At 44.1% G+C, this 19593-nt stretch overlaps 1 protein-coding gene and 2 pseudogenes across 1 annotated transcript; 2 read left to right on the top strand and 1 right to left on the bottom strand.

The window, feature by feature from the left end:
- The first annotated feature begins 1631 nt into the window (after positions 1-1631).
- Positions 1632-2300, top strand: LOC136486095 (non-specific lipid-transfer protein 2P-like). The gene has a single exon (XM_066482873.1). The coding sequence runs from the start codon at positions 1708-1710 to the stop codon at positions 1993-1995; it is 288 nt and encodes a 95-aa protein (XP_066338970.1). The 5' UTR covers positions 1632-1707; the 3' UTR covers positions 1996-2300.
- A 12519-nt stretch (positions 2301-14819) lies between these two features.
- LOC136486080 (uncharacterized) lies at positions 14820-17220 on the bottom strand (annotated as a pseudogene).
- Positions 17221-18081: 861 nt separating this feature from the next.
- Positions 18082-18718, top strand: LOC136486087 (non-specific lipid-transfer protein 2P-like; annotated as a pseudogene).
- The last annotated feature ends 875 nt before the right edge of the window (positions 18719-19593 follow it).

Here is a 19593-nt window from a genome sequence, read left to right as displayed (position 1 = left end):
GCACCTAAGTCCATTGTGATTAGTAATCTGTAAGTTGCGAGCATTGGTTCCGTCATGTTTAACTTGGTTGCAGTGAATCAAATCAAAGGGATGTACATACATAATTATTAATAGGAACAGAAAAGTCAGGTTGGCGTCTTTCTTTGTTTTGATATATAGTCATGTTACTCTTGTGAACATTAACCTTAGTTGTGGCTGCTTCCTTGGGCATGATCAGAGTTATTATGTTTCAGCCTTTCAGGTAGTTGTAGTTGCTGGTCCGAAATTGCTTCCAATTTGGCCAAAACAATATGCTGACAGAGCTTGCAAACTTTTATTACTACTAGGAACAATATTGCCCTCGGGATGTTCTCTATACAGCACTTATGGGTAAAGATCTGCTTACATGAAGAATGAATTCATCTGTAGTTCACCTGATTCATTGTGCCTGATGCGACTTCGATCGGATTTTCTTTTCCATATTTTGAAACAAAGAATGGAACATGATAGCAATTTAGGCTTGGTTGCACCCTGTACTTGCAACGGGGCACTTAATTTTATTACTTCGTGTTTAACTAAGCTTTTTCACATCTCAATTGCTCTTCATACTAACTATTTAGAATTGTATCAACAGGGGAACTAGAAGCAAGGTGTCCATGGCAAGGGTTGTTCGGAGCAAAATAACAACCGAGCAGAAGAAAACTTAGTTCTAAATTTAAGAAAACTCATTAGTTCTAAATTTTTTGTACAGAAACCTTGGGCACTTTTGTTACTTTGCTAAAATAATAACTCTTTGCATTTGGATGTTTAAGTGCAACTAATCACCCTTGGCTTCACAGGGCGAATGTTTTAATATGAACATCTTATTGGTTAATTTCATTTCCTGCTTTTGACTGTTCATGTGCTATGCTGCACCTTACTACTCCTAGCTTTCAACATCCGAGCTCATCACTGCATTTTGGAAATATATTTATCTCACCAGCCAAGGCGCAACACAGCATCAAGGCTAGCCCAGATACATGACACTTCCATGTGTATATTCTTTTATTTTACTTGCTTCTATTTCGCACCACCAAAAAAATGACTTGTCAAGTCCAACTATTTATACAAGCGTGGGTGCGCTCCCAATTAACACCGGCATTCACAAAAATTATTTGTATAAATATTGGCAAACAATTTATCAATCCATGTATTTTTGTCCCGTGGAGGGTAACCTTATGGTTATATTGAAAATGATCTCATGTCAAGGGACTTATATTTATTTTTTATGGATCTTCAAAAGATATTGAATGGACAAGTACATCATACACTTGGGCTATTAGCTTGTAATGTAGCAACACCCTACCTTGGTGTGAACTCATTAAACGCAGACGTGCCTAACCTTGGCGTTAAATGATTAAACGCCGAGCTTCTGCCGGATCGACACGTTGGCTAAATCGTAGCACGTCGAGCCACATACATCGGCGTAGTATCATTGCACGCCGAGCTTTTGACTATTTTTTGAAAAAGTTCCGCGGAGGGTCTACCTATAAAATATGTTTTTAAAAAGGACAAATGCAGAATTTTCACTCGACGTTGGCCCGCTCCGCCAAGGCCCAAGGCGCCTATAAATACGACGCCACAGCGCGCTTCATTCCCGTGCACCACCGGCCCACAACATCTCAGCCTTCATCACTCTCTCCACTCAGATCGAGGAAGGCAACGAGCGAAGAAGCGGTACGTAGTGCCATGGCGAAGCAGGCGGTGGCGATGCTGGTGGCCCTGGCGCTGGTCGTGGTGGCGGCGGCGAGCGCCGGCGGGGCGTCGGCGCAGCAGTGCAACGCGTCCCAGCTGGCGGTGTGCGCGCCGGCGGTCATCAGCGGGTCGGCGCCCTCGGCGCCGTGCTGCGCCAACCTGCGCGCGCAGCAGCCGTGCTTCTGCCAGTACGCGAGCAACCCGGTGTACAGCAGCTACATCAACAGCCCCAACGCCCGCCGCACGCTCTCCTCCTGCGGCATCGCCATCCCGAGCTGCTAGGCGGCCGGCGGCCGGCGGTCGCGTTGCGTGCCCGGGCGCGCGCGCGCTTTTGCCTCGCTCGCTCTTGTGTGTGGCGTGGCGTATGAATAAATCGTGTGAATCAGTTGGTCCTCGTGGTGTGCGTACCTTGTTAACCGACTGAAGGTGCGCTTATGCATGTCAATCGGTCTACTATCTACTATATTATATCGTATTTGTGCCTCATCATATGGACAACAATACCAAGAGTGATGGTGTATTTGGGTCATGAATGAAGATGTTCTTCGTTTGCCGGGAGCATTCATGCCCGACGGCGATGGCGTAGCCCCAGCGCCGCGCCGCTGCAAGCCGGAAAACCATCAAGATTTCCATTTAAGTCCGAATAGCATGCATGTTCATGCCGTCTTTATTACTTACTGGACGTGCTTTCTACAACTTGGGGGCTCCAAGATTTATTCAACAATTACGTCGTAATCATTCATCTTGGAACGGACGGCGTGCACAACCCTAACTCGTATGAACATTAAGGCTTAGAAATTCATCAATGGTCCCATCATGCATTTCCATTCATCTTAGATCTATAGGACTCCGCACGGTACTTATTAGACAATCTAACTCGTATGAGCACGGAAGAGCTAGTGCCAAACCAGGGAAGGCCCTGTTCGCTTGTCTTATAATTCATACTTTTCAGCTTGTTTTTTCAGCTGGAACAGTATTTTTCTCGCACGACAAATCAGCCGGAACAGTGTTTCGGCTTGTTTTTTTCAGCGAAGCGAACGGGGCCGAAATGTTCAGGTTACAAATAGTATTGAGTCAAGCTCCACACAATGCCTGACATGCCGCTCTATCACGTACGAAAGCATGAGTGAATGACCACAGAAACGGGAGCGCCAGGGTTCGGTCACTCGGACCGTAACCCCCGCTGGCAAGGAGTTCCCAGGGTAGGTAGGGATGAAAACGGTCGGGAAAATGTCTTAACCATTCCTGCTCCTATATTTTTTTTGCCGGGAACAGAAATGGGAACGGGAAGGCCGGACGGGAAAACGAAACCGGTATTACGGGATGTCGGGAACTGAATATTTCGAACGGGAATGTGTCGATTATGATCGGAAAGCGGTAACACAAAACGGGAACATCAATATATATAACCACTTAAAACAATGAGTTCGATGCAACAATAGCAACCATATGCAAATAAGTGGACAAGTTCATAACATCCTGGAGCGTTGTTATATTGTTAATAGAGGATACATTGTCAATAGTCCAATCCTGGGCATTTATTTTCTTTGTGGAGGACCAACTATGTATGGAAGACAGTAGAGGATACATTGTCAATTTTCGTACCCAAACCGCGAGGCCCTCCACCGCGCCCGTGCACCCTCCACTGCCGAGCTCGAGGTGATATATTCGTCGATCTCTTTGTACATTCTCAGACGGTGGCCGGAAACTGAACATTGTTTCATGAATCTAGAACACTGCCTTTGCTCAATAGAAGAATTTTTTCTATCTTCATAGATCAATGTTTGTTAACGAAATTTTATCCAAATATATTCATGTAGGGTCTTTTTTTTTTGAAGGATTTGTTGTAGGATATATAATGGTCAAATAGGAACTCAATTTAGATACCCAGTTTGTAAACTAAGTGTTTTTTAGTTTATAAAAAATATCACATGTGATGATGTAAGCATGGTTGGACTTGCATGCATGGCTACAGACAATGAAGGAAAACTTCAACGTTTCTTCATTTGTGAACTTTGAATATACAGATATAATATATTAATGTTGCTAAAGTAATATGAGCATTACATATTTTTTCCAGGAAGATTATCTTCAAACTTTATATTATAGCATCAGAGATCGCCTGTAGAAGAAGAAAATAAATTCTTATCATTTCGGAAATAGTAATAGTTATATTAGCAATAAGACACATATACTTACATTTCATAATGACTTATACTTACATTATCAGCATAGAATTTTCTCATATGATGAATGACTACATGGTTCACATGGTACATAGGATCACAACATCACGCACCGACACCGCCCCGGCCCGCCTCACGTCGTCGTCGTCGTCAGCACGCCGGCCCGCCTCACGTCGTCGTCGTCAGCACACCGGCCACCACGCCAACACGTATATATACGTCATTTGTATTCATATGCATGTATATATACGTCGCGGAGCACCGCCGCCCTCGTTCGCCCATGCGTTTCTATGTATACGGCGGAGCACCGCCGCCCTCGTTCACCCATGTGTACAGACATATATACGGCGGAGTGGAGCACCGCCACTCTTGTCTCACCGCCCTCGCTCGTGGCCTAGTTGATCAACATTCGTATTATCGTTATCGTTAATGCTAAACAATCACACCAGGGCGAACCGCGCTGTTGATGTCATCGACGTGGTTCGCCCTAGTCACCGACGCAATTCGTCCTCGGCCGTTTATGTATAGCCCTAACTCGCCCTAGTACCGACGCAGTTCGCCCTAGTGTGGCGAATTGCGTCCGTGACCGAGGGGCAAGATTTAATAATGCATATTGTTCGTAGATTTTACGCATGTAAGCAAAGATTTGACGTACTATATATTTGTTTTGTTTTTTGAAGCTAGATGGCCGACCCGAGAAACATGGATGAGGAGGAGTTGATGATGAATTTGATCAACACTGGCACTCAAGTTGCCGGCGATGATGGTGCTAAAAATAACGTGCAAGAGGATGCAGATGACGGGAGTCAGTACTTAGCTCTTGAACAAAATGAGCAACAACATATTGGCCAAGTATATATTTTTTATTATTAGCTATATATATTATCATATGTCTTATGTGTGCTCATGACATTAAAAATAATGTTTATGTTTTGTAGCCCTCTGGATCGACATCAACAACTACAACAAAGAGTAAAAATGTTCGAGGTCCCAAAAAGCCATTGGAGGGCCGCTTCATCATCTCGGAGTTCAATGTGGAAACAGGAGAACCGGGGGGGGCCGAATAAAATGAAATTTGTGCACCACTGTGGTTACCTTGTACGGGACCGGCTCCCGATTAGTACCCGTGAATGGAAGAAGAAGACCAATGCTCCTCATATCAGTTTTGTCTCCGATCGTGACAAGGCGTTAATTTGGAAAGATGTCTTGGTACATTTCACGCTCCAAACAGATGGTTATGATGATATAATAGATGGTGATGAATTGAAGGAACGAGTTAGGGATTGGGCAATGAAGAAGATGGCCACCCAGTTTCAGACTTGAAAGAAACACCTATACACGACGTATGTCAAGAAGAACATAGCACCAGATTTTGCTGTCCTAGGCCCGATCTCAAAGCAGAGGCCCTATTGGGATGAGTTTGTACAGTACAAGACTTCGAAAGAGGGTGTGAGTCGGGTGATAAAGAACCAACGTAATGCCCAATAGAAGACATACCACCATAACTTGAGATCAGGTGGCTACCCGACTGCCATTAAGAAGTGGAACAAAATGGAAGCAGACCTTCTTGCCAAGGGTATCAGACCAGAATCACTCGAGTGGGGAGAACGTGCAAAGAATTGGTTTTTCGCTCATGGGGGAACACTAGACCAGGAGACAGGGAAGTGCGTTTATGGCGCAAGACTGCAAGAAGCAGCAGAAAGATTGTTTTATGCTCAAAGAGCTACTGCTAGTGGTGCGTTCAGGCCCAACAGAGAGAAGGATGAGCTGACATACGCCATCGGGACTATTGAACATGGTGGCCGAACTAGAGGCAAAGGAAGTGTCTCGTGGGAGCATGGATTCCCTCAGGACAGACCTTCCTACAGAAGTCGCCAGAGAAAGAAGGAAGAAGAGGCACATCGGCTCCAGAGGTTGGAGGAAGCGGTGCGTGAAGCACAGGAGCGGGAAAAAAACCTTGAAGCGAGAATGCAGGAGGAAATCAGAAGGCAAGTGCAAATAGCAGTGAGTGCAAGCAAGCAGGCATCAGAGCCAGGAATCAACATTAGCCAATCTGTTCAGTTGAAAAGCAGCTGCGCTTCCACGGAGATACCAAATCAAGGGGACACAGGACTACGCTTCCCTGTGGATGACGTCACTGAACCTTGTACAACGTGTGAGCTACACATTCCGAAGGAGAATTCCACAATCAAGGTGGCTATCGGTCTTGTTAATCCTATCGACCGAACCAAGACACCAAGGATTCATGGGAATATAATCCAAGAAGGATATGCTACCATCTCGGTAGATAAAGCTGAAAAAGGTTTTAGTGATTTGCCTCTTGACATTCCTGGAGGTGATGGCGAGAAGACTTTAGGAGAAGCGGAAAAGACATTCATTCTATGGCGCAAGCGCTACATCATCATTCCAGGGATGTCGGCTCCACCTCCTCCTGAACTACCTCACCATAGGTACGTGCGGATGAAAACACTACATCATTAATTTGTATTGGCTTAAATAATTAACAATCTGCTCATAATAATATGTCATTCCATTTTTGTAGCAGATCCTCCCCCAACCTAAATCCAATTGTTCAATCGCCAGATCATCATAGTGCTCTGTACGATGACATTGTGTTGGAAGACGAGGCTGCATCCACACCATCTCCAAGGAGGTCTCCAACGCCGCAGCCGCCACCTCCAAGGAGGTCTCCAACGCCGCTGCCAACACCTCCAAGGAGGTCTCCAACGCCGCTGCCAACACCTCCAAGGAGGTCTCCAACGCCTCCCCCGCCCCCGCCTACCAAGAAGCCTAGCAAGAGGCCAGCCCCTCAAACGAAGAATCAGTCCCCGCCTGCAAAGAAAGCCACCGTGAAACCAAGGGCTATTCCTAAAATAATATCTGAAGAGAAGGAAGAAGGAACTGATGCATATAAAAAAGACATGTCTAGATTCTATGACAAACTTAAAATGAATCAAGAAGCAAGGAGAAACCCGAAGAAACCGTACTTCTTCGTAGCTCCAGATATTCTAAGAAAAAAGGTGACTTCTTACCAGCAACAACAGCGGGAATCTCGTAAGCCGTCCAAATCAACGTTATCGAACTATGACCGCACTCTCACCAAGTCAATTGAGGCGGCACAGAAAAAGAAGTGGGCAGGGAAAGGAGTTGCCCAACTCGGACAACAAGCGCACCAATCAATCCCCCCGCTAGTTGTTGGTAATGAATATGGTTTGAATTTAGGATTAATGCATCAGGCAAACATACCTCCGGATATCGATTTGGATCACCTTGGTGAATTTATTGATGAGACTGGTCTCGACCTTTACCAGATGTTTGGTGATGGAAACATTGAGAGTGCGGCGGAGGTTGATATTTGGAAGAAAAAATTTATACTAGGCCAGAGTCTATACAACCCTCAAGCCTTATCTGATCTGGGGACGCAAATGTACCTGCTAAACAAGTGGTACATGCAGGCGTCTACCAGTGGAGACTTCTGTGTTGGTGTCAGAATTAGAGACGAACATTGGTTCCGTGGCGATGATGTTATGTATGTTGACTTTGCATAATTTCATCAACTATGCCACCTGACCTCTCTAGACAAAGTTATCATTAGCTGTTATTGCCTATAAGTAATAATTCTTTCGATCTATTATTAAACTCATCATATGTGTGTATATGCATATAAATTATCCTAACAAGTACTATATATATGTAGATTTACAATGACAGAGCTAAGAAAGGAAGGCTGCAATGAAATTGGTTTTGTTGATCCCCATATAGTATTCAAAGACCCAATTACTCCAAAGACTAATTGGAAGAATGAGTCAGAGAGTAACCTCATGAACTTCTTAGTGAACCAATGCCACAAGAAGGATATACTCTTTCCCTATAACTTCAAGTGAGTGTTAATCATGTCGGTCATCCTTAATGGCTCATATGTTGATTCTAGTTAATTAATGAGTATTATGCGTTATATCCTATAAACACATGCAGCAATCACTGGATATTGATGGACATCGATCTGGTGAAAAGTCACTTGATAATCTATGACTCGATGAGAAAACCACAACAAGACTACCAAGATATGATAGATATTATCCAGAGGTAATTTCGGGATCTCTAGCAACTATATATACACACAAACATGATGATTAACTATATCTGATGACATGGCAAATTTTTTATTGGGTAGTGTTTGGAAAACCTTTATTGAGAAGCAACACATGGAAAAATGTAAAGCGCCACTGAATGTAATCCCTTTGAAAATAAGTCCCCTGAATCGCATCATCTTTATTAATTAAACATATAGCTTTCACCGGATCACCAGATTGGATGACAAATCTTTTTCTCGTAAAGTGGTGTCTGAGGCAGGAACAGGGGAACAACTACTGTGGTTACTATGTTTGCAAGTTTATCAAGGTGGTCTCCCAAAAAACTCCTACAGAGAGACTCAAAGTACGTTAAAAATACACTATATATTCATTTAATTATTATTATTGATTGTGTTACTATGTCTTTATATATATATATATACATATATTAATTTATTTTCCTTTAATTCAAACCTGTAGACTCGATGGTTGGAGGAAAAGGTCATACGGCAAGACCAAATCAAAGCAATTCAAGAGTCTATAGCCGGATTTTTTAATGAGCAGGTCATCGATTCCAAGGGCGAGTTCTACTTTGACCCAACACTGCCATTGAAGCCAAGCTAGAGGATGAGAGGAAACTTGTTATGTCACAACAACTGTAATGCAATCTTTTGTAATATATGCACATGAAATAATATAATGTAAAATACACATATGCATGCATGCATGTAAATATATATATGATGCATGCATGCATATATATATATATATATATATATATATATATATATATATATATATATATATATTTCTATGCTTGAATTGTGTGATTTAATACGTTCATTGTGCTTGAACCGAAACATACTATACGCGCGTATAAATGTATAATTAGCAGCGTACAATACGACTTCGAAAACCTATTTTGAAAAGAAAACAAAAAATGAAAAGAAAAAAATCTTTAGTCCCGGTTCATATTACCAACTGGGACTAAAGGTGCCGGCTATCATGGCATGTCAGGAGGCACCTTTAGTCCCGGTTGGTGTTACCCACCGGGACTAAAGGTCCTCCTTTAGTCCCGGTTCCTGACCCGGGACTAAAGGACCCCCTTTAGTCCCGGATGCTTGCTCCCGGGTGGGGAACCAGGACTAGAGGGGGTTCCCCACCGGGAGTAAAGCTCTGTTCTCTACCAGTGTAAGCTGACTTTATTCTCTTTCATTTTGGAGTAGCTATAGTGCTGTACTGTGGTTCATTTAAGTCGACAACAACAGTAAGGTAGCATATTGTGTACACGCTTGTACAGTTTGGTCTAAGCCGCCTGCTGACCGGCTTATTGCAGGGCGGCTTACTGATTTCAAGCCCTTTTCTACAGGTACTAACCAGCTATAGTTCATCAGTTATAGTTAACACATTCAATGGCGTCATTATCAGTATTAATATTTCTTGAGAGAGGTGATGATGATTATAGGTGTACAAAATACGGGAATACCATCGGGAATTTTCCTTACCCAAATACGGGAACCGTGAATACGGTCGGGAAAATTCCTTAACTGATCTGATTCCGTTCCCGTTCCTGCCTAAAATACGGTGTCGATTTCCCGTTTCCTATTTTTCCTACAAAAATGGTATGCGATCGGTTAATGCGGTATACGGTGTCGGTCGGTACGTGAATTTCCCGTCCCGTTTTCATCCATAAGGGTAGGTAGCGCAGGAGGATGCTTAGCGTCGGCAGTTAATTTGCGCAGGCTGGCCCATCGCGCAGGGCCCACCTCACCCACGTCACTCTCATCTCACGCACAACAAAAAAAAACAAGTCATAACTCCTAAACCAAACATCCAAATTAAATTCCGATTACAGCACCGAGTTTATTGCAACAAATCCTTCAAAACAAGACTCCACATGGATATATTTAGATAAAATTTTATTAACAAACATTTATTTTATGAAGATAGAACATTTTTTTATTGAGTAGAGACGATGTTCTAGATTCAGAGAACAATCTTCCGTCTTCGTAAGAAAAAATAGTTCTCGATTTAGAAGAATAGTATTCTAGTTTTAGGTTCATGTAATTGGTATTATGATATACATAAAAATAAATAAACACATAACATAAATAAAAAAATAAAAAAATCTAGAGCAAAGCCTAAGGAAAAAAAATAAAAACACCTAATAGAAAAAAATTAAAAGAACATCACAGGGATATTTTTCAAATATCTTAAAATATATTATAAAACATCACGTGTACTAAGTGAACATCACTAAATACACCATAGAAGCATCACTGAATACATATAGAACATCGTATATATATTACGTGAACATCACTAAATACATCATAGAACATCATATGTGTACTAAGTAAATATCACTAAATACATCATAGAACATCACTAAATACATTATAGAACATCGCATATATATTACGTGTACATCACTAAATACATCATATAAGATCACATGTATACTAAGTGAACATCACAAAAAATATCATAGATGTGATGTAAGGTAAAATAGAAAAATAAAAAAATCAATGGATAACATAAAAGACAAGGAAAAAGAAATAAAAAACAAAAAGAATAAAATATAAAAGTAAAAGTAAATAAAATAATACAAACAAAATAACTAATTATAGTAAAGGCAAAAAAGAAATAAAATAAATAAAAATATAAAAGTTGAAAAGAGAAATGAAAAATCACATAAAACAAAAAAACAAAAAAAAATTGAAGAAAGGAAATAAAAAAATAAGAAGAAAAGGAAAGGAAAGAAAAAAGAAATAAAAGAAACATAAAAATAAAAAAATCAAAAGAATAATAAAAAATAGATAAATCAAAAAAGAAAAAAGAAAAAAAATGAAGCACAAAAGGAAAAAAGAGAAAGAAAAAGAAAGGAAATAAATAAAAGGAATGAGAAAAATAAGAAAAGAAATTAGAAGAAAAGATACTAACGTACCTAGTGCTTCCAGCGATTCCCGCGCGGCGTTCGGCGCAGGGATCGGGTCTCAACGTTCGGACCTGATAATTCCCGCACAGAAACACATTTTACTTTGACATCATAAAAGTACAAATTTGGATATCCGAAAGGTATAGATACATGTACAGATAGAGATAGAGACATAATATAATATATAAATTAGATAGAGATAGATACATATCCACTAAACGGTACTTTTTTTTTAGGAACGACGGCAAAAGCTTTGCCGCAAATTTTATTAGACGATAAAAAGAGAAAAATAAAACATGTACGAGGGAATTACAAGCCTGATAGCATTCACCAGGTGACTTGTCTTCCCCTCTCCCCAACTAACAACTACAAAGAAACAAAAAAAACGACTCCTGAAAATCAAAGTAATTACAGCATTGCAACTAGTCGGCTGATGAAAGGGGCAGGAAACCACAACAAAGGAGAAGGAAAAAACGTGAGCAGAGGTACTAAACTCCTATTCTATTGAGTCCCCTGATCTTGTGGTTCCATCGCTAAGCAATATTGTGTGATATCATCCTTACATAGGTAAGCCACTTGTATCGGTTGTAGGTTTTGCTGTTGGAAAATCCTTCTATTTCGCTTTTTCCATATGTTCCACCAGAAGTAGATTAGATTTCCGTCCACTTCCTTTCTATGGTTCTTATTAATTCCAAAAGGAATAGATTGATCCTACTTCGCTCACTCTATCCAACACTGATAGATTGAACCATTTCTTAATAATGCCCCATACCTCCTTGGTGAATGGGCAATCTTTGCAAAGGTGGGCTGGTGTTTCCAAATCATTATCACACAGCTTCCACCCCCGTTTGAGTAGATTATTTGCAGTTAGGATTTTCTTGTGCATCAAAGTCCAAGCAAAGAAACGGCATTTATGTTCTGCTTTAGCCTTCCAAATTGGAGTTATCTTAATCCTGTTGTAAACTCCCACAAACTGTATCTGATAAGCACTTTGTGTGGTATAGACGCCATCTGTAGTCCATCGCCAAGTAATATCATCTTGTATCGTCTCATTGAGAACAACTCCCTGTAACTCTTCCCAGAGCCACACAAATTGTCTCACTTCTTCCTGCGATGTCGGAGGATAAATATGATCAATCCACTTGTTATTAGTTAGCGCCTATCGAACTTTAATTTTCTTTCTTCTCATCTTTTCAAACAGCAAAGGAGCAATCGACTTTGCCATGGAGCCGTTAATCCAGTTAGAGGACCAAAAAGGGGTCGTGTTTCCATCCCCCACTGTCACCACAGTTGACGCATAGAAAATGTCTCGGTCTACCTTGTCACATGGGATTTTCAAGTTGTTCCATGCCCTTTGTTTTTGTTTCCATTTGAACCACAGCCATCTTAAGCCATCTTAGTCTGAGAGATCTAGTGAACCTTTCCAGGTCTAAAATTCCTAGGCCCCCTTTCGTCTTTGGAAGGCACGTTGTTGGCCAGTTGAGCAAGGAATGTCCACCACTAACTTTATCCGGACTTTCTCCTCTCCACAAAAAACTCAAAACTCCTTCTGATTCTATCAATTCTCTTTATAAGCCAATTTTGTGCATGGAACACTGTTAGGTGATATATGGGTAAACTTGATAGCACAGTTTTAACCAATGTCTCTTTTCCTAAAGAAGATAGGAATTTTCCTTTCCATCCGGGTAGTCTTGCACCAATCTTGTCTATTAATGGTTGTACCTCTATCCTTCTTAGCTTTCTGGTATGCAAAGGGAGCCCTAGGTACTTTCCCGGAAAGCTGCTGATCTTGCCTGGGAAGTTTTGAACAATTGCATGAATCATATTGGCTTGCATTCTAATTGGAAAATTTTCCGTTTTGGATAGGTCACTTTTAGTCCGGAGCACTCACCAAAAACAGATAATATTTTCTGTAATCTTGCCAACTCAGTCGGTGTTGGGTTTGCAAATAGGGCTGCATCATCTGCGTGAAGAGAGCACCGTAATTTTGCTTTCTTTGGTAGTACCGATTGTAATAAGCCCTGCTGGGCCACCTGCTCGATGATTCTTTGCAGCGGGTCAATTGCAATTATAAAGAGTAACGGGGACAGGGGGATCCCTTGCCTCAATCCCTTTGCATGTTTGATGTTCTGACTTGGTCTACCATTGATAAGGATTCTGGAAGAAGACGATCCAAGGATGGAGGATGTCCAGTTGCGCCACTTGGTACTAAAACCCAAAGCCGTTAGAACGTCCAGCAGATATTGCCATCCTATGGAATCAAACGCTTTTGAGATATCCAATTTGATGAATAGAGCCGGTTGTTTTTTCTTATGCAAGAACTGGATCACCCTCTGCACATACAGAAAATTATCAGTGTATACATCTTTTTTTTATGAAAGCATTTTGTGCCTGTGAGACCAACTCATTCATACTGGGATGCCAATCTTGTTGCAAGCAACTTTGTAATGATCTTCGTGAGGCTGTTAATTAAGCTAATCAGTCTATAATCTGCAATATTGAGTGGGTCTTGCTTTTTGGGTTGCAACACGATATTAGCCTCGTTGAACAAGTGCATTTTGGAAGTCTTGTGATTCTAGAAACCCATCACGGCCTCATATAGATCATGTTTGATTATCTCCCAACATTTTTTGTAGAACACCCCAATGAAACCATCCGGCCCCGGGGCCTTTTTAGAAGGTAGGGATTTGATGATTTGGGAGAGCTCTTGAATTGTGAATGGCACATACAAATCATCTAGATTGAAAGCTGAGTACCCCAAAGCACTCCAGTTTATACGCCGTGATCTCACCATGCTAGTTCCCACTGCTTTACTGAAATAATCCATCGCCACTTTGATTTTATCCTGCTGTGTAGTTGCTATCCCATCCTCAGTGTGCAATGCACTATGTACGTCTTTTTTCTTCTTGCGTTTGCATAGATGTGGAATAGGCGTGTGTTTGAATCTCCCTCCTAGATCCAAGTTAATCGGGAGTGTTGCCTGGCCTTCGCCTTCTGCACCGCCGCCATCCCAACTGATCTTGCCTTGAGGAGTTTTTTGAACACTACTTCCTCCACCGTCAATGGCTGCCTCTCTTGGGCCTTTTCGAGCTCTAGCAGGACAATCTGCAGTATGGCTGCCTGCAATTTGTAGTTGCTGAACTTTGCTCTCCTCCAAATTTTCAGGGCTCTTGCTGTGCGCAGCAATTTGGCATGCAGTTTGAGCAATGCGTTCTGCGTGTTTACCGGCTGCTCCCATGATGTATGAACCATTTCCAAAAAGCCCGGCATATTGACCCAATACGCCTCGAAACGGAAACCTCGGTAGAACTCGAAAGACGTATCTCCTTGTAGAAAGAGTGGGCAGTGGTCTGAACCCAAGGATGCCAGGGCCTGTAGGTCTGTCCGAGGAAACATTTCTAGCCACTCCGGCCGTAGCAAGGAAATGGTCTATCATTGTCACTGTTGGGTTTTGCTGATCATTGCACCAGGTAAATTGCCTTCCAAAAAGTTCCAGTGGCGCCAACCGGAGGTTGTCCATTGTGTTTTTGAATCTATTCAGCATTGGAATATTAATTATGTTGTTGTTCTTGTCTTCCAGTCGATAGATTAAATTGAAATCTCCAAGCATTAGCCACTGGTCCATCATATGTTGCTTGAGGTCCGATATTTCGTACATGAATGCGATCTTCTCTAGGTCTGTCTGTGCCCCGTAAACTCCAGCTATGCACCAAGAAACGTTGTCTTCCAACATGGTGATCTTTGCGGACACCGAGTGTCTGTCACCTTTGTGGGCGTTAGCTTGAAAAATCTCTCAGATGCCGCCAATAAAATTCCCCCCGCAGTTCCTACCGCAGGAAGAATGGCGCAGTTTGATACCAAATCCTGGCCGACTGATTCATTCAACAATTGCTGGTTCCGGTTCTCAATTTTAGTTTCCTGGAGGCATACTATTGTTGCACCAGAGGATGTAATTAAATTGCGCACGCTTGCTCTCTTTGCCCCATCATTGAGCCCTCTAACGTTCCAACATAGTATTGAACAATCTTTTTGCGCCATTTAACACAGTAGCACCACTATCGACTGTTGAAGTAGTGAAACAAAGTCTTCAATTAGTTGAACATAGTCTTGGATCTCACATGGCCCGAAGGCCACACCACCAGCAGGTCCCTTACAGTCTTCAAGGCTAGCCGAAGGCAACAAAGCCAGCAGGCCCCAACAATTCCCACACCCAAATCGCAAGTCTGAATAAGTCTGATGCCGAAGGCAACATGGCCAGGCAGGCATGAAAGGTCCTAAATCATTAAGATACATGGGCATTGATACCCCATGACGGCCACGCAGGGCCCAACTTCGCACGAAGCTACTCCTTCTGGCAGATAGGGCTGTCATTGGAGACACCGGCCCTACTACGGCCAAGGCCCCTCGCCTCAGGCCGCTTTCATCTTCTTCGCAGCAACCTTGTTCTTGCCAGTCTTCTTCTCCAGCTTGGCGCCATGCTCGATCAGCTCCTGGATGGCGTCCATCTCTGCCTTGTTGAGAGGGTTGTCGAGATGCTGTGAAAAACTTTCAGTGTTAACTTCATTGGCATCATCTTGCCGTGGGGTTAGATCTCCTAGCTTTTTAATGAGTAGGTCATGTGCTACCGTGAGAGTGTCTTTACCAACTCTAGATTTCGCCTTATTGGCAAGCCGACTACTTTTCCTTTGTGTGAACTCAACCATCGCAACGTCCTCTAATAGTTCTATTTGGCTAGCCTCAACCTGTACTGGATTTGGGAGCAAAGGTTGTTCAATATGGTTTGCGATAGAATGCAAAAAACGCATCCATAGGGTCAATTATGTCTTGACTGCCCTGTGATGTGTGCTGCCCTACGTGATCGGAACCCACACTATTCTGTTCTTGGTTCAGGCCTATTCTTGGTGATGGATTAGCTGATGGTAAGAGCTGGTTACATTCCTCTGTAACTACATTGGGCTCAATGGTTTCTGTCACTTCTGATAGATTGGCAAAATTTAAACTAAGACTAGTGACCGGGCTTGCCTCAATAGATGGGACGACTTCATTAGTTGCAATTATTTACTCTCTTGAGTGCGTCCCTTGTTCATGATAATTGGACCCCCAACCCCAACACTCTAGTCAACTGAAATGAGACTTGCTGGACTGTAGGGGATTTGTTGAGACTTACAATCAGGTGCAGTGTGAGCTCCTTGTTGACCATAGCCTCCAGGTTCTTTGCTGCTACCGTGTTCTGCTTCATTTCCTTCCTGATCTCCTCTGCCCTGATGCTGTTGGGGCGCATGTACTTCTCCCGTGCAGCTGCATGAGAGGCACATAGCATAAATTCATCAAGCATCGGGTCAACTGTGGGCAGGCAACATGAAGTAGACAGGATGATAGAATCTTGCAAAATAATGGGGGACTTTATGTTCTCACATGCAACTTCAGGGGGCTCCCCCAGGACAGAGGCGACTGGATCAGCGGAAGAAACACGTTTCTTAGTCATACTCTGAGTTGTCGGCCCCGGAGCGACCTTGGCATTGATCTTGGCCTTCTTGGGATCCCACTTGAGGCCCCTTGAACAGGTAGGATCCGCCATGGCGAGGGTTGAAAGCCCGGATATTGGTGCTGTAGCAGTCGGCTGCTCCGTTGCGGCAACTAGTGACGCGCCCCCAAGCCGAGGCACTCTTGTGCCTCCTGTGGCGCCCGCCCTGGTTGTCATCGTCATCTTCCCTTCTGCGACGGTCTTCCCTTCCGCGGTCCGCACCTCCGCGACCACGAACTTCCCCCTGCGAGTCAGGCTGTCCATACCTCCAAATGAAGTTCTGTCGGGGCTTGTGATTTGGCTGGCCCGTCCTAGGCCACCATCCTCAGTTGAGGAAGGTGAGGTCCTCCACCACAGCCACGTGAGGGAACACCTCATACTTCAGCCCGTGCTTGACACCAGTTGGCTCATCATGATGAACTTGGACGAGGGGGAGCTGGATGTCCACCGGCGGCTGCTCAGCATCGGGATGAGTGATGGTGAGCCAGACCTTCTTGGGGATCTTGCAGGGATCCACACTCCACGCCCACAGGTCGTAGGTCCTTGTACGCTCCTGGCGACGAGTGTGCTCCTCCACATAGTGGGTAGCACAGGAGCGACCAAGGATCAAGGCCGCCACATCCTGCCCCCAAGCATGAGGCGGGATCCCCTCAATGCGGACGTTGACCCGAAACTCCAGATTGGTGTCCACCGCCTCCCGGCCTTCACTCCATGATACAAAGTTGAAGATGCGTCCTTCATCTTCAAGATACTGCTGCCGTGTAGCCCGCTGCCTGAGACGCTCATTGGCGAAGATCACCAGGTACTGCTCCGGGTAATGCTTGACCACCTGGAACTCCATAAGGTCCATGCCCAACTTGGACCTGAGAGCATTAGCCACATGGTAGGTTGGGAGTCGTGACTGTTACCCTGCAGCCAGCATACCGCCGCCCTGCCCACCAGTGCTGTCGCGGCGTCTCTTGATGTCGCCCGTGGCGGTGATGAACACCGAGTCGCTTGCCAGTCGAGCCCTTGGGTCTCCAGGGTAGGCCGCCATGGAAGCAGGAGCAGGCGCTCCCCGAGCCGCCTCCAGGTAGGAGCGGTGCCCTTCTCCGGTGATTGCTGATGAGTGTGTTGTTGCTGATGGCAGTGGTGGGTGTTGGACTTGAAATGAAGCTCTGTTAGGCTTGTGCTCCTTATATCCAGACAGAGGCAGCCTCGCTCCACACTGATGTGCGTGGTGGTCTCTCCCTCCGCAGCGCCAGCACCGGGTAGTTGAACGGCAATGGCGCACTTGATGGTCTGGAGCAAAGCAGTTGAAGCATTTACCATAGGCGTGTTGTTTGAATCGCTCCGTTCCTTGGGATGGCACTGACCTCTGAATCGTGCCGGCCGACGAGCTTGCAGATTGCTGTTCTCGACGCCACCAGTAAGGGGCTTTTACTTCCGTCCACTCCCCGGCTGTGGTGTGCTCTGTGGCCTCCATGAAGACTTACACACTACTCGTATGGGCACGGAAGAGTGCCAAACCACGGAAATGTTTCATATTACAAATAGTATTGAGTGGAGCTCCACACAATGCATTGACATGCTGCTCTAAGGCGCCTATAAATACCACGCCAGAGCGCCCTTCATTCCCGTGCACCACCGGCCCACGCATTTCAGCCTTCATCACTCTCTCCACTCGACCACTCAGATCGAGGAAGGCAACGAGCCAAGAAGCGGTACGCGCACCAAGTGCTATAGGCGAAGGCGGTGGCGATGCTCGTGGCCCTGGCGCTGGTCGTGGTGGCGGCGACGAGCGCCGGCGGGGCGTCGGCGCAGCAGTGCAACCCGACGCAGCTGGCGGTGTGCGCACCGGCGGTCATCAACGGGTCGCCGCCCACGGCGTCGTGCTGCTCCAACCTGCGCGCGCAGGAGCCATGCTTCTGCCTGTACGCGCGCAACCCTGGCGTACCGCAGCTACATCAACAGCCCCAACGCCCGCTGCACGCTCACCACCTGCGGCATCGCCATCCCGAACTGCTAGGCGGCCGGCGGTCGCGTTGCGTGCCTGGGCGCGCGCGCGCTTTGCGTTGCTCTTGTGTGCGGTGTGGCGTATGAGAATAAATCGTGTGAATCAGTTGGTCATCGTGGTGTGCGTACCTTGTTGGCCGATTGAATGAAGTTGCATTTATGCATGTCGATCGGTCTAGTATGATGATTATCGTATTTGTATCTGGTAATGTGGACAATATTACCAAGAGTGATGGTGTATTTGTATCATGATGAAGATGCTTTGCATTTGCCCGGAACATTCATGCTAGACAGCGATGGCGTAGCCCCAGCGCCGCTGCTGGTTTACTGGGCGTCTGGGCAGCAGCACGGTGTCACGTACGGGAGTCCTGTGCCTATTTTTTTTTCCCCCACTGCTAGCCTGCAAACCATAAGATTTTCATTTAAGACCGAACAGGATCGTGTTCGTGGCATCTTTTATTATATTATTATAAATTTAATGGATGTGGTATTCATCTAATAATCACGTCATGTGTTTCCATTCACTCTGGATCAAACTCCGCACCATGCCATATTCTAACATGTATGGGCACCAAAGAGTGCCAAACCACGTAAATTTTCTGTACTCCAAATTGTCTTAAGTCTAATTCCACACAATACCTCATACATGAGGGAGTGAAGGACCACATAAACGCTTTGTACTCTAATATAAAAAATACAGATATAGATATAGACAAAAAAAAGATATAAATATAATACGATACAGATATAGATGATATAAGATATACGCATACATGAGGGAGTGAAAGGCCACATAAACGCTTTGTACTCTAATATAAAAAAAATACAGATACAGATATCTAGACCAAACTATAGATACAAATATAATACGATATAGATATAGATACTGATATAATATATACGCATACACCACGGATTAAAGGACCACATAAACGCTTTGTACACTAATATAAAAAAAATACAGATATAGATATTGTCGGTGTTTTGTAAACCAGACTAGTAAACTTATACGATTGTCACGCTGCTCTAGGAAGACGATGGTAGTATCTAATAGATACGATGATTTATACTGGTTCAGGCCGGAGCTCTACGTCCAGTCTCAGAGATTATCGAGTGCGTGTTCCTCACTTGAATGTTCTAAAATTCTTACAATGAGGAGTGAAA

This window comes from Miscanthus floridulus, chromosome 1 (assembly GCF_019320115.1).
Source record: "Miscanthus floridulus cultivar M001 chromosome 1, ASM1932011v1, whole genome shotgun sequence".
NCBI lineage: Eukaryota > Viridiplantae > Streptophyta > Magnoliopsida > Poales > Poaceae > Miscanthus > Miscanthus floridulus.
This window is presented reverse-complemented; position numbering and strand designations above follow the sequence as displayed.

Bases quoted from the DNA above. Each gene is read 5' to 3' on its own strand.
- LOC136486095 (XM_066482873.1), top strand. From the start codon at position 1,708: ATGGCGAAGCAGGCGGTGGCGATGCTGGTGGCCCTGGCGCTGGTCGTG.